The sequence below is a fragment of the Molothrus aeneus genome, chromosome 28 (assembly GCF_037042795.1).
Source record: "Molothrus aeneus isolate 106 chromosome 28, BPBGC_Maene_1.0, whole genome shotgun sequence".
In the NCBI taxonomy this organism is placed as follows: domain Eukaryota; kingdom Metazoa; phylum Chordata; class Aves; order Passeriformes; family Icteridae; genus Molothrus; species Molothrus aeneus.
Window position 1 is genome coordinate 1,320,091 of NC_089673.1, and position 18,444 is coordinate 1,338,534.

An 18,444-nucleotide genomic window follows, 5' to 3' on the forward strand; every position below is an offset into this window, starting at 1 on the left:
AGCCTCCTGAAAGCAGCTGTGTGCTCCTGGGATCAGCAGCACACAGAGCAGCTCCAGGGCTCCCAGTATGGAACTGGGTGTTCAGGGGAAGGATGAGGACAATGGGGAAATGCAGGTTGGGATTTAAGGCCCAGGGATTTAATGGGATCAGAGAATTATCCTCTTTCCTTTCAGTTTCCTTTTCCCACCTCTCAGGAATTTTGTACTGAAGAAATCAATCTCAAATTATCCACCCCAGTGACTGCCTGGGCAGTCCCACAGTAGGGGAAAGGAAATTCAGGAAAGGAAATTCAGGAAATTCAGGAAAGGAAATTCATGGAAAGGAAAAAGGAAAGGAAAAAGGGAAAACATAAGGGGAAGAGGAAAGGAAAGGAAAGGAAAGGAAAGGAAAGGAAAGGAAAGGAAAGGAAAGGAAAGGAAAGGAAAGGAAAGGAAAGGAAAGGAAAGGAAAGGAAAGGAAAGGAAAGGAAAGGAAAGGAAAGGAAAGGAAAGGAAAGGAAAGGAAAGGAAAGGAAAGGAAAGGAAAGGAAAGGAAAGGAAAGGAAAGGAAAAAGAAAAGGAGCAAAGGCTCTCAGGCTGACTCCAGCAACAAAGCAGATTTACACAAAATTTCCCTCAGCTCATCCTCAATGCATCTGTTTTCAAAAGGGGGGAAAAAAACAATGTTTAAGCAACAGCTAATCAAAAGTGATTTAAGGATCTGAAGGGCTGAAATGAAGCCAACACATTAAAACTCACCACAAAATTACCATAACTGCATTTATGCAAATCTTTCTTATATTACATCAAAAACCCAACACTGCTTAATTTAGGAATTTGGCAGAGCAAAGGGGAAAGAGGAGAGCCATGGACCAAACACACTCAGAAATGTGGGTAAAAAATGACACCCTGGTGTAGGAGGATTTGTACAGGGAGCAACACTCCAGGCTCAGTGGATTGAGTTAATTTACTTCAGTTTTATACCAGGAACATGATTTTTTTCTAGCCTGCTTTACAGCACAAGATTTAACTTTTAGCTCACGGGTTCAGTTCTGTATCTATTGAAAAAACAAAATAAAAGCTCTAAAATCTGTCAAGCAAGAAACATTTTTTCCTTGTTTTTCCATTACAGCCATGTTTAAATTCTAATTTATTTGACCTCAGCTTCAGAAAGAATTGTTGGGAGCCAATATTTAGTATCTGATTAAAAAGCTCCTCAAACATTTCCAAAAATGCCAAGCCCCAAGCTCAGGGTCTTCAGCACATTCAGATTTTATCAGTGAGACCCTCCACACATCCTGAAAAAACCCAAACCCAAACCTCCCTTTAAGCTTAACATTTGAGTTATGTGAAAAATCACTAATTAGAATGACTAAATAGACTGAAGTCATTAACAAGAATAATTTTCTGGGATCCCAACGACTTCTGACAGAGCAGTCACAGAAATGCCTTTTGGAGAACAACTCAAAATTGAGCTCAGGAGATACAATGAGCTGAGCCAGAGGAGAATGGGAGGAAAGGAAGCTGAAAAGAGCAGTTTTGGCTCTGCTGAAGATGCCACAGAGCAAAAGAGCAGGAAAGCTTTATTAATCTGTATTTTCATGATACTTTGCTTTATGTAAGAATGTAAAAATGGCTGGATCAAATATCTAATACATTAATCAATATCAACATTTAATATTCCCTGGAATATTCAAGAGAAAAACGTATCTTTTCTTTATTATTTCAAACATGATCAACCTATTGATCCTCTTTATTTTATTAAGTTTCCATGTCCCTAAAAATATTCAGGCCTTGAAAACCATTGCTGTGCTCATTTTTACAGAAACCTCTTTGGGACTGACCACGAGAGCTCTCCCCAAACTGAAGGAGTGCAGTTAAAGGCAAAGCTTTCCTAAGCTTGGCTCAGGCTCTGGCTCTGGAGCACACCAAGACCTTTATTGGGAATAATGAGAGCCAAGGTGGGAAAGCAAGGTGGGAAACTGGTATTCACATTTTCTGGAAAAATCTCTTGGCTTAGGATTTTTCTCCTGGGAAGCTGAGAAGACTCCGAGAAAAAGAAAACAATCATTATCTGATTGCTTCTCCTGGGTTTTGCCCCTTTGGAATGTGTTTGGAGATTGATTACCCACAGGTGATTGTTTCCTTGGATTCTGCTGTGAATTGTTTTAACTCAATGGCCAACTGGGGCCAAGCTGTGTCAGGACTCTGGAAAGAGTCACAAATTTTCATTATTATCTTTTTAGCCTTCTCTAAGTATATTTTCTGTATTCTTTAGTATAGTTTAGTTAATTTTTAAAATAAAATATAGTATTTTACTATATTATATTAAAAATATATAGTATTATATTACTATATATATTATATAGTGTATATATATTATAATATATAATATATAATATATATTATATAATATATTATATTATATTATATTATATATATAATTATATATTATATATTATACTTATATATTATATAAATATTACTATATATATTATACTATATATAGTATAATATATGTACTATACTATATATAGTAATATATATATTACTATATTTAGTAATGTATATATAGTATTTTTTAATATAATATAGTATCATAAAATAATAAATTAGCCTTCTGAGATCATGGAGTCAGATTCATCATTCCTTCCTGCCACAGAAGGAATGTATCTTTTAGCCTTCTCTAAGTATATTTTCTGTATTCTTTAGTATAGTTTAGTTAATTTTTTTAATATACTATGGTATTTTACTATATTATAGTAAAAATATATAGTATTATAGTAGTAATATATATATATATATATATATTTTATATATATAATGTATAATGTATAATGTATAATGTATAATATATAATATATAATATATAATATATATAAAAATATAAAATATATATATAATTATATATTATCTATTATATATTTTATATATATTATAATTATTACTATATATATTATACTATATATATCTAGTATAATATAGATACTATACTATATATAGTGATATATATATTACTATATATAGTAATATATATATAGTATTTTAAAATATAATATCATAAAATAATAAATTAGCCTCTGAGATCATGGAGTCAGATTCATCATTCCTCCCTGCCAAGGGGCACCACACAAACACAACAGGAACCCAAGGTGGGAAACCCAGCCTGGAGTGTCTCACTGGGAACAAAGGGGCTGCACAACTCCTGGTGATGTTTTAGCATCACCCATGAGGCATTTTTGGTGCCTGAAGCTTTGTGAGCAGCTCCTGGTGCTGCCAGCCCAGCCCAGCCCCTCCCCAGAGCCCAGGGGAACAGCCTGGGCTGGGATCCCAGCCCTGGAACAGAGGTGCTGAGCACTGAGCTCAGCAGGAGCTGCACAGGTTGGGAGCTTTGTGCTCACACCAAAACCCATCTGTGGCTGTTTAGGGTCCCCAGGGGCTGTTTGCAGCTCAGGGCTGCACACCCAGGGGGGTTCTCCCTCTCCAGGAGCTCCACATCCCTCTGGCACAAACCTCAACCCCCTCCCCAAATCAACCCAGCAGATCCAGGCCCTGAGCTTTGGGCTGTTCTCAGTGCCCCTGTGCCAGGGCAGCTGCTGGGGCAGCCAGGCTGTGCCAGCCCAGGCAGGGTATTCAGGCTGTGCCAGCCCAAACCCAACCCAAACCATTCTGGGATTGAGCTGGGGGTGTTCACCTGGAGAGGAGACCAGGGATGGCCCCACTGGGGCCTTGCAGGCTCTGAGGGTGCCACAGGAAAGATGGAAAGAGAGGATTTCCAAGGGAGAGAGGGACAGGACACAGGGAATGGCTCCCAGTGCCAAAGGGCAGGGCTGGATGGGATATTGGGAATTGTTCCCTGGCAGGGTGGGCAGGCCCTGGCACAGGGTGCCCAGAGCAGCTGGGGCTGCCCCTGGATCCCTGGCAGTGCCCAAGGCCAGGTTGGAGCAGCCTGGGACAGTGGGAGGTATCCCTGCCACCCTGCAGGGCTTTAAGGTCCCTTCCAACCCAAACCATTTTGTGATTTTGGGATGCAGCAGAGGATTTGGGGCTGTGTTTGTACCATCCAACATTTTTAGGAACTGCTTCTGTCAGGTTTTAACGGGGGCAGGGTGATGGTTCATGGAATCACAGAATAATTAAAGCTGGAAAAGACCTTTAAGAGCATCAAGTCCAAGTGTCAATCCTGCACCCTGCTCATCACTCCAGTGCCACACCCACGGGGTTTCTGAACATTTCCAGGAAAAGAAAAAAGTGTGGATTTGTGTCAAAATTTTCAAGTGTTGAATGAGCACCGAGAGCTGCGGCTCAAGATTGAAAATAATAATTTGTGATAATTTGTGATAATGGATACACTGAGCAGAGCCCAGAGCCAGATATGGAAGAGGTTTGTAACATGAGAAACTTCCATTTTCCTGTTCCCACTGCTGAAGGAAATCCCCAGTTCCCAGCACCAACAGGGAAGCTGGATTGGGAAGGGTGGCTGTGGCATGCAGGAATTGCAGATCCTCAGGGCTGATTACCTGAATATCTCAAAGAGAGGAGGGAGCTGGACAGAGCCTCATAAATGACACAGAAAATGCTTAGGGCTCTAAAAATCAAATTCATATTTAGGGGTCTGAGGCTTCTGAAACCCTGAGGGAGGAGCAGGAGGAGGAGGATGAGGAGGAAGATGAGGATGGCTTTGAGTTTTCTACTCCAGAACTGGCTCACCTCTTCTGAGAGTCTCAATGCTGTTTTTTCCCCCCAGACCACAAAAAATCCAGTTCCACCCTCGTGCTTTAGCTTGTCCAAGGATGGAAAGGATTCACCTGTTTAACCCAGCAGATCCTTCAGCTGGAGCCAGAAAATGAATTCAGAAACTCCAAGAACTCTGCAAAGGGTCAGTGAGAGCAAACATCATTTGTACAAAATCACACTGGGGTGGTGGGCTGGAGAGGACCTGTGACCACTGGAGGGAATTTCTGCATCTTTGGGGAGCACCTTGGAGAGCGCCTCTGGTCACTCAAGAGGATTTTTGGGACACTGGAGATCTATTTCCCAGGAATTACAGTTACTGAGGAAACCTGGGTCCAAATTCCCAAAGTAATTCAGGATTTTTAAGTGCCCTGGGGAAGATTTCCTGAACACAGAACAATTCCAGGAAACCCCAAGTGACACCATGGGAAGGAATATCAATTTCCTTCAGCACCTCAAGCCCCAAGAACTTCATTTTTACCAAGAGCTCCCTCCCAGGAGGACCCTGGACATGGAGCTTCAGCATCCAGGAGCTGCTCAGAGAAGGGAAAGCACCAAAGTTACACAGGGCTGCTGGAATAAAGGATAAAAAGGAATAAAACTGAATCCACTTTCCAGAGGGTTTTGTACAAAATTGGGGCTGGCACACAATGGTAGCAGGGCACAGGCAGGTTAGGGAAGGAAAACCAACCAAAAAACCTCTCTGGACTCAAAGGAAGATCATGAAACACAATTAATTGTTACTATTTATGTTATCAGACACGAGAATGGACTTTTAGATGCAGAGGCTGGGACTCAAATAAAGGATTCACACAAACTCTGCAGCCTGGGGAGATCCCAAACCCCTCCCTGGAGCTCATTGTGTTCTCAGTGGCACAAAACCAGCACTGAGGTGTGGGAAATGGATTTGTAGAAAATTCTTAAAGTCTGATAGAAGGTTTACATAGAATGTATCTGTGTGTAAACTTTGAGATAAGAAATGCTGACTTAGAAATGCCATGGAATAGGACAGACATTGTTGAGAGAGAAATGGAACTGGAAACAAGTTTCAAAGGATGGTTTTGTAAATAAATTGGATACTTTGGAGAAATAGAACTGTGAAAGATGCATTGTGATAAAATTCATGAAGGGTAATTTGAGATGATTTGCTTTAAGGCATTTACAGCATGGTGTAGCAAAAGCTGATAAGCAAAGAAACACTTATAATGTATTGTAATTTAAAAATAGTTTCCTTTTTATTGTAATAGTGTGAATTATAACATCTATATTGTCTCACCCTTCACATGAGACTGAAAATGGAATAAAAGTTTTTATTCCATCTCTGGGTCAGCAAAGGCTTAATCCATCACTGAGGGAGACAAATCTATTTTTCCATGTGAGGAACACTTTGAGAAGTGTAACAAAAACTACTTTTCCACAGGAATGTGAGCTGGGGAGGCTTCCCTGGCCAGGGCCCCACTCAGAGATGGAGGATGAGCAGCAGCAGCAGTGGCAAGATGAGTTTTGAGGAAGGGAATGATCTTGATGTATTCCCTTCCCACAGGACAAGTGTTTGGAAAAAGTTGCAATGAGAGTTTTCCAGGATGTACAAGAATTAAACCAGGGACAGTCTCAGCAGGGTGCTGTAATTCCACCTCTCCATGCCCTGCAGTCACTCAAAACAACAAATCTTTCATTTGTTTTCCCAAGGAAAGCTCATTTCTCAACCCAAGTTACAACTGTGAGGTGGACAAAGGAATTACCAGAGCTGATTATTGGGGAACATGGAGTGGTTTGGGTGGGAAGGGACCTTCAGGATCACCCAGCGCCACCCCTACCATGGCAGGGACACTTCCATTGTCCCAAGCTGCTCCAATTTACATCTGTAATTCTGTAATAAATGTAATTTCTGTATCTATATATATTATATATGGAATATATTTTTATATATAATATATTTATATATATATTTATATATATTATATATATTTAAATATAATGTATTTAAAATATATATTTATAAATATTTTTATATTTATAATATATATATTTTATAAATATAAATATATATAAGTATATATTTATATATATTTATAAATTATATATATTTTAAAATATATATAAATATATATTTTAAAATAAATATATAAATAATATATATTATAAAATATGTATAATAAAATAAACCCAAAATATAATATAATATCACATATATATATATATATATATATATATATATATATATATATAAAATACATATATTATATCATTATATATAATTATTTCTATTCTATTCTATTCTAACACAGGACATCCCTGTGTTGCAGTGACACACGTGCAGGTGACACTAAATCCAACAGCCAAACCTCTCCACTTCCCCAACCAAAGAAGTTTCTGCCTCCTCCCTGATGCAGTGAAATGCAGGGATGGAGGGCAGGAGGCAGGGACAAGGGCATGGGACCTTCCTGAGGAGCACCAGGAGCCCTGTGTGGGGCAGGAGCTGGAGCCACAGCCCTGGGGCAGGCTGAGATCCCCCCTGGGGGAATTCCTGCTCCACCAGGACCTGACCAACACTCCAGGGTAAGGCCCAGAACTGAGGAAAATGAATCCAGGGCACAGTGATGATTAAAATTGGCTGACGGGTCCCAAAGAGCAATGGAAAATAGAAAATTATCCTCAGGCAAGTGATTTTCTGCTGGAGTTCTGTAGGGATTGCTTTTGACTGCTCTTTTAACTCCCCCTTCCCTCCAGGAATGCTGGGAGGAGCCCAAGGGCTGTGGCTCAGGCAATGTGGGGATTTGGGAACAGAAAGTGCTGGAGCAGCCACTCCCTGATCCCAATGTGTGGGCAGGCAGAGAGAACAAGCCCTGCCTGCTCCCAGAGGGCAGGGAATGAGCCCTGGGGACAGGATGGGCCTTGGGCACCTTCCTGGGGACCCCTGAGCACCCCCAGGGCTCAGATCACTCACATGGGGGGACCCACACAGTGGGAGCACAGGGAGGTGACCACAGCTGGGTCACCTCAGGTGAAGGACACTCAGAAAATCCTCAGTGTCCTGCACTGCTGGCTCCAGACATCTTCTAGAGCCTGAGGGGCCCTGAGGATGAAAAATGGACAGGGAAAATAGAATCCTTCCCTTCCTGCTCCCTGCCTTGGCACACCAGGATGAGGGCACTGAGCTCTGAGCTGCTGCACAGCCCCTTGGATCCTGCTGGGCACCAAAGGCAGAAAGATGCCCCAGATTGTCCGAACCCAGGAAATTCCTCTGGCTGCCCTGGAGGACTCAAGACCCCATCAGGGGGCTCAGAGACCTTGGCACAGAGCCCAGGACCCCTGGGCCTTTGATTCAGCCCATGGAAACAATTACCAACCTTATATGAAGAATTACAAGCCAGGAAAAAATTTAAGTAGAATGATAGTGAATTTATCATGGGGGGAAAAATAGATTTTGGGGTTTTTAGAATGGGGCAAGATGGAGGAATTGGGGTCTGTCCAGCCTTTCTCCTTCTTGGCCTCCATCTTCTGCTGTGATGGTGGCACTTTTAGATTGGTTTAGAGTAGAAGCTCACTGTCTAACATAGGTGATAGGTATTGGGAAGTTATGGTAAATATTGTACATGTAGTTTTTAGTATAAAAAGATAACACCAGAGTGCCTCTGTCTGACCTGCTGAACGGACCTCAGCTGGACAGGAGAAAGACTTTTATAGATAAGAAACAATAAACAACCTTGAGAATGAGAACTGAAGAGCTCTCACTCCTTCTTTGACTGCCAGGCTGGGAAAAGAGACTTTCTAACACCTCTCAGGGTCACTGTGAGCAGCAGAGATCCTGAGCAGATTTCACCAGATTTCACCCACCTGCTCCTGCAAGGGACCACTGGATCCCCCCAGCTGTTCCAGGCACTCCCTGATCCCAGCCCTGCCAGGGAATTCCCAGGGGAGCCCATGGACACTGCACATGAACTGCAGGCACACATGAACTTCCTGTTCACTACATCAACACCTCATCCAGCTTCCCATCATTTCCATTGGGAATTCAGCTGCATTGTCAAAAATCCCCAAATCCAGCTGACTCAGTAGAACTGTGACTTGAACTCCTGTTAACTCACTAAAAATGTTACAGCTCACAGCAGCCTCATGTTAGTTTTCCCCTGTATAAACACTTATTTGGGAACCACAACCTCAAAGTAAGACAATTCCTACCAGGAATAACTTTTAAAAGACACAGCTTTGTGAAGCTTTCATGGGTGATGCAAAGAAATGTGAATCAGGCCAAATCATTCCCAAATGTGAAGCCTTTGTGCCCAAAAGCAGCTGCAGAATGCAGCACTGAGAGAAGTCACCTCTGTAATTGTTCTAAAATGTCCAAGCTATTTCTTGCTGAAAATGTCCAAAATTTTATAGATGGGTCAGCATTGAAGTTCCTATTTCAAAGAGTTTGGAATAAAAAATGAAACCTGAGAGAAAGCATCTGGATGAGAAGGTTTGGGTGACACCAGCAGCCTCCTCCTCCCCTTTCCTACACCACAGAATGGCACAGAACTCACATGGTTTTATCACACACAGTTAAAGGATCAGCACCCACCAGCACCCACACAACCACAGGTGCCTGGGACACCTCAGCCTTGCCAAAACCTCCCAGCAGGGATCCAGGATGGGTGCTGGGATGGCTGGAAATTGATTTTAATGCTCAGAGAGAGCCCCAGAACCCACAGGAGCTGCTCCCACACCCCAGCTGGAGCAGAGCTCCTAAACCCCACCATGGCTGGGATCTTGCAAGCAATTGAACTTTTAGGTTTGAGATTTTCCTGCTGGCTCCAGCCTTAGCTCCTCCTCAGGCAGGGCAGAGAAACCCGACCCTGACAAGGCACACCCACAGCTAATCCTGCTAATGAGGAATTCCCTGGCTAATGAGGAATTCCCCCGGTGCCTCCCCAGCACAGGCTCAGCTAATCCCATTCTCTGACAGGAGTTTGTGACTCTAGGAAAATGGAAAGTGATGGAAAACATGAATACGTTCCTGAATGTTTTAATTTACAGATATTGCTTTGAAGAGGGAAACCATGACATTTATATATTCGGGAAACTAAATGCAAGTTGTCCTGTGCATTGCCCTTCATCCAGGAACTTTTATTGGATGTTGGAGAGAAATGGGCTCCTACAGCAGCTCTCCCATTTACCCAGCTGTGATTTGTCATTTGAAGCACTAAAATAATGCTAATATTGTGTTAAGTGGAGCTGATCAGCACATAAATATATTTAACTGCTATTCTCCTACAGACAGGGATTAGATTAAACCAAATTCTTTTGAAAGATAGAAATGCCATTGCTAAAATCAGTGTAAGAAATTGGAAATCAGCAGTTCCCACCTTTAGGAGAACAATGTGCAATGTTTCAGGCTGGTGGTCACAACATCCTTTGTTAAAATGAAACCTCTGCCTGAGGCTGAGTGGGGACAGGTGACACAAGGGCAGCTGCTTGGGGGACCAATCTGAGCAAAATTAAAAGCAATTTTGGGTGATTGGAGACTGAACAGAGGAGCTGGAGTGTCACCAAGAGTGTCCCCACACCACAGAGCTGGCAAGGCCCTGAGGAGCATCAGCCACCTGAGGGTGATGTTGGATGAAGAATCCCAGGATTCCCAAACAAACATTGCCTTACAGAATCTCCTGAGCCTGCAAGAACAGCTGCCTTTGCCATGAAACGAGATTTAGGTAAAAGCAAAACCAGAGAATGTTTTCTGTTGCTTTGCAGCACTGAATTTCCCCAAACCAGTTACACCAATGCTGAGAATTCATTCTCAAAGGACTCAGCCCCTGCCCAAAGAAGCAGGGCCAGTCCTGAGCTGCACACTGTGGTGGTGAGAGGGGGCTGGACCAGCACAGTCTTCTTGAATTCATGCAAAAATACCCTAAAGGGACCAAAATTCCCTCTGGTTTTCCTGCCACTCACAGCTCTGAGTGAAGATTTACCTGTAAAGTTCTGGGGAGGTTGTGAGCAGCAAAGCCAAGGCTGCAGGTGCTGGCAGCACCATTCCTCTTAGGAACCTCCTCTGGAGCAGCCAGGAACAAGCCAAAGATCTGCTCACTGCACACCCTGCTTCTCCCTGGAGCTCCTTTCTGTGCCTGGTGCAGCCTGGAATTCACTCCTGGGATCCAGGAGCTCAGTCCCACATACCCCCACACCAATCACCAGCTTTGGCTCAGGGATTTACAGACAGACAGACTTCAGGGAGCAGAGATGACATTGCACAGCCATGATTTACTGCTCAAGCAATAAATCACCTGCTGGTGATTTATGGTACTGGGGCAGGGGTCAATCTGAGCAAAGAAAAACTCCATTTTAATTTGAAATATGAAGAGTTTGGCTGCAGGAAGCCCTCAGGAGCCATTGTGACACACCCCAAGTGCACCTTCAGTGATATTTGTCCCCCCAAACACCTGTGGCTGTCACACACACACAGGGAAGGCAACCAGAGGAATACAGGTAAAAAGTGTGCCCCAAAAATGGCAGGAAGAAAAGGTCACTGTGGCATCCCAGGGCTGCAGCCCAGCACCACAGTGACTCCAGGGATGGTCTCCACTTTGGAATGGGTGCCCAGCAGCCCCAGCCCAGCACTGACCTTTTGAAGTGACTGGCCAGGACCCCCACGAGCTCCCCAATCCTGCTGTCGTTGGAGGGGTCATTGCTGAAGAGACAAACGATGAGATCCTTGTTGTCCTTGGTGTGGAACACCACCAGCTGGTCCTTCCCATTGGAGACACTCAGCCCCACCAGCTGAGGAGAGAAAGGGAGAACAGTGTTGGCTGTGCTGATATAAAAATGTTGATTCCCCACCCCTGGAAATGTCCCAGGCCAGGCTGGATGGGGCTTGGAGCAGCCTGGGACAGCGGAATGTCACTGCCAGATTTTCTGGAAAAATCTCCTTGCCCAGGATTCTTCTCCTGGGAAGCTGAGAAGCCTCAGAGAAAAAGGAAATCAATATTATCTCATTTGCTTCTCACAGAATCACAGAATCACAGAAATTCTAGGTTGGAAGAGACCTTTAAGATCATCGAGTCCAACCCATGTTCTAATACCTCAACTAGATCATGGCACCAAGTGCCACATCCAGTCTTTTTTTAAACTCTTCGAGGGATGGTGACTCCACGACCTCCCTGGGTAGATGATTCCAGTATTTGACTACTCTTTCTGTAAAATACTTCCTCCTTATTTCTAGCTTGCATCTCCCTTGGCGCAGCTTGAGACTGTGTCCTCTTGTTCTGTCTGTTGTTGCCCGGAGAAAGAGACCGACCCCCAGCTCACCACAGCTACCCTTCAGGAAGTTGAAGAGGGTGATAAGGTCACCCCTGAGTCTCCTTTTCTCCAGGCTGAACAACCCCAGCTCCCTGGGTTTTGCTGCTTTGGAATGTGTTTAGAGATTGTTTATCCAACAGGTGCATGTTTGATTGGTTTCATGTGAATTATTTTTACTTAATGACCAATCACCATCAGCTGTGTCAGGACTCTGGGGAGAGTCACAGGTTTTTCATTACTATCTTTTTTAAGCCTTCTGTAAGTATCCTTTCAATATAATATAATATAATATAATATAATATAATATAATATAATATAATATAATATAATATAATATAATATAATATAATATAATATAATATAATATAATATAATATAATATAATAATTATTGTTATTATATTGTATTATTAATATAATATAATGTAATGTAATATAATATAATGTAATATAATACAGCCTTCTAAGAACATGGAGTCAGATTCATCATTTCCTCCCCTTGTTGGGGGATCCCAAAAATACCACAGAGGGAGGTGTCCCTGCCATGGCAGGGGTGGCACTAGATGGGCTTGAAGGTGCTTCCAACCCCAGCCATTCCATGATTCCCTCATTCCTGTGCCTTTGCCACTGCCAGGGTGCTCCCAACCTCCCCCCTGGAGCTGAGGGGTGGCAGTGGGTGGGTGTCCCCCCAGGAGCTGAGCAAGCACAAACAACAGTGGCTCTGTGGAATTCAGCAGCCTGGGAGGTGTGAGGGACAGTGCCCACCCTGCCTGGATGGCTCCCAGCAGCACCTGTGTCACTGCTGTGTCCCCGTGTCACTGCTGTGTCTGTCCCTGTGTCACTGCTGTGGCCCTCCCCAGACACCTCCTGTGTCACTGCTGTGTCCCTCTGTCACTGCTATGCCCCCAGGACCACAGGACACCCAAGGATGTCCCCAGGTGCTCCCCCAGCACCCCAGGTCAAAGCTCTCCCCAAACGTCCCTGGGTGACACCACTGAACCCCACCCTCATCAGGAGTGTCTGTCACCCATCAGGAGTGTCTGTCACCCCCATCAGGAATGTCTGTCACCCATCAGGAGTGTCTGTCACCCTCACATGAGTGTCTGTCACCCATCAGGAGTGTCTGTCACCCCCATCAGGAATGTCTGTCACCCATCAGGAGTGTCTGTCACCCTCACACGAGTGTCTGTCACCCTCACACGAGTGTCTGTCACCCATCAGGAGTGTCTGTCACCCCCATTAGGAGTGTCTGTCACCCTCACAGGAGTGTCTGTCACCCTCACATGAGTGTCTGTCACCCTCACACGAGTGTCTGTCACCCCCACAGGAGTGTCTGTCACCCATCAGGAGTGTCTGTCACCCTCACATGAGTGTCTGTCACCCTCACACGAGTGTCTGTCACCCATCAGGAGTGTCTGTCACCCTCACAGGAGTGTCTGTCACCCCCACAGGAGTGTCTGTCACCCATCAGGAGTGTCTGTCACCCCCATCAGGAATGTCTGTCACCCATCAGGAGTGTCTGTCACCCTCACACGAGTGTCTGTCACCCTCATAGGCGTGTCTGTCACCCATCAGGAGTGTCTGTCACCCTCACACGAGTGTCTGTCACCCTCACAGGAGTGTCTGTCACCCCCATCAGGAGTGTCTGTCACCCCCATTAGGAATGTCTGTCACCCTCACAGGAGTGTCTGTCACCCCCATAGGAGTGTCTGTCACCCTCACAGGAGTGTCTGTCACCCCCATCAGGAGTGTCTGTCACCCCCATTAGGAATGTCTGTCACCCTCACAGGAGTGTCTGTCACCCCCATCAGGAGTGTCTGTCACCCATCAGGAGTGTCTGTCACCCTCACATGAGTGTCTGTCACCCTCACATGAATGTCTGTCACCCATCAGGAGTGTCTGTCACCCTCACATGAGTGTCTGTCACCCCCATCTGCCCTGCAGCCTCTCCAAGCCTCACTCTGGGCACCCAAAGGTGGCTGAGGCTGTGCCAGGCAGGGGCAGGTGGCTGTTGGCACAATGCCCTCACTGAAAGGGGGGAACAGCCCTGGCACAGCTGCCCAGGGCAGGAGTGGAGTCTCCATCCCTGGAAATGTCCAATCAATGCGTGCATGTGGCACTGGGGATGTGGTTTGGTGCTGCTGCTGCTGGATTTGATGATTTTAAAGGTTTTTTTCAACCTGAACAAGTCTGTGCCACTGTGAATTGCAGGTAACAAGAATTTAGGAAGAATTTGAGGGACAAACCCTGCAAAGCCACAATGATTGCCATGTTCAGGCATGGATTAAGGTCTGCCTCTTCTGACAAAATAAAAAGGTGCAAGGGTTTGGTTTGGGTGGTTTATTTTCTGGCATTTTCTTTTTGAACTTGGCTCATCAAAAGCTTTGTCATCTCACAAAGGAAAAAAAGGGGATTTTTAGGAGGGGCAATCTGGGAGCACAGGTTACTCAGATGAATATTAGAGAAAGCAAGAAAAGGATCTGTGCTGGGGAAACAAAGTGTAAAGAGGGCAAAAAAAGCCTCAAAAGGCAAGTACAGCAAAGCAGAGAAAGTGAAACAGAATAAAATAAATAGAATATAATAACTGGGATAAAATACATAGCATATAATACATGGGACAAAAGAAATAGAATAAAATAAATAGAATATAATGAATGAAAAAATAGAATAAAATAAATAGAATATAATGAATAAAAAATAAAGTAAATAGAATATAATGAATGAAAAATAAAATAAAATAAAATAAAATAAAATAAAATAAGATAAAATATAAAATAAAATAAAATAAAATAAAATAAAATAAAATAAAATAAAATAGGTGCAAGGATGATGAGTACAGAGAGAACACAGAGGACTTTCCCTGTCCATTAAAGGGCTCCTTTGAGCCATTCAGGAATTTGCAGAGGGCAGCCCCATTCCCCTACAAGTCAGAGGCACCTATAAAGCATTTTGTTGAAATTACAGTCTCATTATTCTCTTTTTAGGGGAAGAGGCTCCTGTGTCCCAACTCCTGCCAGCCCAGGGCTCCCAGGGGGCTCAGCTGCTCCCTGGCTTTGCTCACCCTGTGTCATTTCCAAGGAAGCTGCTCCAGCAGCTCTGGATGCCTCAGCCACCCCAGAAAAGCCCAGCCCAGCCCAGCAGCCTGGTCTGTGCCCTATTTTTGGGATCAGACTCCACACAAGGTGCAGCCCCTGGGGTTTTGGTGGTTTTTACCCCAGGAATGAGGGGCAGCAGCTGCTGACCCTGGAGCCCCAGGCAGGGCCCTCCTGTCACCAGTTGCCCCAGCACAGGTGGAGTTTATTCCCTGTTCAGGCTATTTTGGGGTTTGAAACGCTTTCCCAACGAGCTCCACCTCATGCACAGGCATTGACAGCTGCCTGGCTTTACAGTGTCCCTTAAAATTAATTTGCATACTTAAAAACCCTCCTGTGAGCACAATAGCACCACAGGGACTGCTGCCATCAAGGTTTTAAATGTGCAGCGAGTGTGAAAGATGAACAAGTCACAGTGTTGGATTTGAAAAGGCAATTTAAACATTAATTATTCAACAGAACCCTGTTAGGAGGCCAAGAGCCCTTCAAAATCTTCCCATTTCACCCCTCCCTACAAGACTCTGAGTGAATAAATGCCACACAAAAGAAATCATTTCAGAGAAGGTGCTTATCTCAGTATTTACCAACACTAATATTGGCCCTGCTTGAAGAGCAGGAAAAAATCCTCAGCTTCTGCAGAACATCCTTTATTGTGCTCACCAGTGCAGGGGAGATGTGGCTGCAAGAGCCTTTCTGGTGCCTTTAATTCCTCTCAGGCAGTATCTGTTTGGTTTTAATTCAGGTAAAAACAAGAAGATCAGTGTGTGTTGGTACTCTGAGGCAATGCCAGAGTTCTGGCAGATGAGAAATCCACACAGAGGATCCCCCAAAGCAGCATCTCCACATGGAGAAAGCAGCAGGGCTGCCAGGGAAGCTGTTGTTTGTCAGGTTGGGTAGAGAATGGCACATTGGCACATTTCTCACCCAGAGCCATGGCATGGTTTGGGTGGAAGGGACCTTCAGGATCACCCAGCGCCACCCCTGCCATGGCAGGGACACCTCCCACTGTCCCAGGCTGCTCCAAGCCCCAATGTCCCACCTGGCCTTGGGCACTGCCAGGGATCCAGGGGCAGCCCCAGCTCCAGGGCCTGCCCACCCTCACTGGCAAAAATCCCTTCCTTCCATCCAAGGAAAATCAAACCTGGTTCAGCTCCCAGCCCTTTCCCCTGTCCCAGTGCAGAGCTGGCACTGGGCAGGGACAGGAGGGGACTCCAGGCAAACCTGGCTCTGGGAGACAGGGAGAGATTTCCTCAGCTGAAAACAAGTTTGTGTGTGCAGCAGCCATCAGCTGAGTGTCTCCAGTGAGATCTCCATGGAAACACCACCCCTGAGGATGCTGCTGTGTTGGCAGGGCACTCCTGAAAGGCTGACAGGCAGAGGATTCCAGCCCTGGGCATGGGAAGGAGCATCTCTCTTCCCAGAGAACACTCATCAGGGCTGCTCCATGGATACACCTCACTACTGGTGCCATTATTGTCCATTTTGTCCTCAAAAAACCTTCAGAGCATTTCAAACCATTGCTCTTGTCCCAAAAATGAAGGAATTTCTGTAGCACTGATCAGCTCCTTCCACATGGTGGAAGGGCTTCCATGAAAGGAGGCACAGAAAAATGGGGAGAGTGTGCAAAGCAACTCAGGGGTGGAAAAACAACACAAATATAAACATTAGGTAACAAATATAAACCATAATTACAACAAGGAACAAACAACTGCTCTCAACAGGATTGACTTTGCCAGGGTTAAATCTGAGAAATCCTGAGAGAAATACAAATGGAGTGGCTTTAACTGGAAGGGAGTAGGTTTAGATTGGATATTAGGAAAAAATCCTTCCCTGGGAGGGTGGGCAGGCCCTGGCACAGGGTGCCCAGAGCAGCTGGGGCTGCCCCTGGATCCCTGGAAGTTTTCAAGGCCATGTTGGACACTGGGACAGTGGGAGGTGTCCCTGCCATGGCAGGGGTGGCACTGGGTGGGCTTTAAGGCCCCTTCCAATCCAAATTCAATCCCATTGTTCTGTGAAATATTTTGTGTATAAAGCAAAGGCACCCCAAATTCTCCTCCTCTCCCCTTCCTACAGCTCAGGGGGCTCTGGATCCACCAGCAGGATCAGTGCCCACCCCAGTGCCAGGGCAGGAGGGGCAGGTACAGGGAGAGGCTGTGAGCAGAGCTGGAATTTTACACCACAGAATCTACCAAAGCTTGGTTTAATCAAATTTCCATCCTGGAATGTTACCTTGACAACTGTATGGGTCAGCAGAGGATCTCCTGGACCCATCCCTCCTGTGCCAAGCACTCCAGCACCCCTGGAATCTCAAGGATTCCTGCTCAGGTCAAAGAAACTGGCTGGCCAAGATTGCCTGTGGTAGGTTACTGAGGGGAATAACTGCACATCTACCAATAAAACTGATTTATAGCTGCAGAAATGGGAGAATTCTCAGAGCAAGAGACCTCTCTGCACAGACCATTAACTGCTCTTGTCCTGAGGAACTCCAAACAGCCACATGAGCAACACAGAGCCAAAATACAGCCAGTACTGAGCCAAAATACAGCCAAAATACAACAGAGAGCCAAAATACAGCCAAAAATACAACACTGAGTCAAAATACAGCCAGTACTGAGCCAAAATACAGCCAAAATACAACACAGAGCCAAAATACAGCCAAAAATACAACACTGAGTCAAAATACAGCCCAAAATACAACACAGAGCCAAAATACAGCCAAAAATACAACACTGAGTCAAAATACAGCCAATACTGAGCCAAAATACAGCCAAAAATACAACACAGAGCCAAAATACAGCCAGTACTGAGCCAAAATACAGCCAAAATACAACACAGAGCCAAAATACAGCCAAAATACAACACAGAGCCAAAATACAGCCAGTACTGAGCCAAAATACAGCCAAAAATACAACAGAGAGCCAAAATACAGCCAGTACTGAGCCAAAATACAGCCAAAATACAACAGAGAGCCAAAATACAGCCAAAAATACAACCTAGAGCCAAAATACAGCCAGTACTAAGCAAAAATACAGCCAAAATACAACACAGAGCCAAAATACAGCCAATATTGAGCCAAAATACAGCCAAAAATACAACACAGAGCCAAAATACAGCCAGTACTGAGCCAAAATACAGCCAGTACTGAGCCAAAATACAGCCAAAAATACAACACAGAGTCAAAATACAGCCAAAAATACAACACAGAGCCAAAATACAGCCAGTACTGAGCCAAAATACAGCCAAAAATATAACAGAGAGCCAAAATACAGCCAACACAGAGCCAAAATACAGCCAAAACACAACATAGAGCAAAAAATACAACACAGAGCCAAAATACAACCAATATTGAACCAAAATACAGCCAA

The 18,444-nt window shown here is 44.6% G+C and overlaps 1 protein-coding gene across 1 annotated transcript in view; it reads right to left on the bottom strand.

The window, feature by feature from the left end:
* Window positions 1-18,444, bottom strand: part of MYO1D (myosin ID) — a 169,369-nt gene that overhangs the window by 48,456 nt on the left and 102,469 nt on the right. Inside the window, exon 21 of the mRNA XM_066566705.1 lies at window positions 11,315-11,469. Coding sequence (XP_066422802.1) covers window positions 11,315-11,469 — 155 coding nt within the window. The remainder of the gene's footprint in view (window positions 1-11,314; window positions 11,470-18,444) is intronic.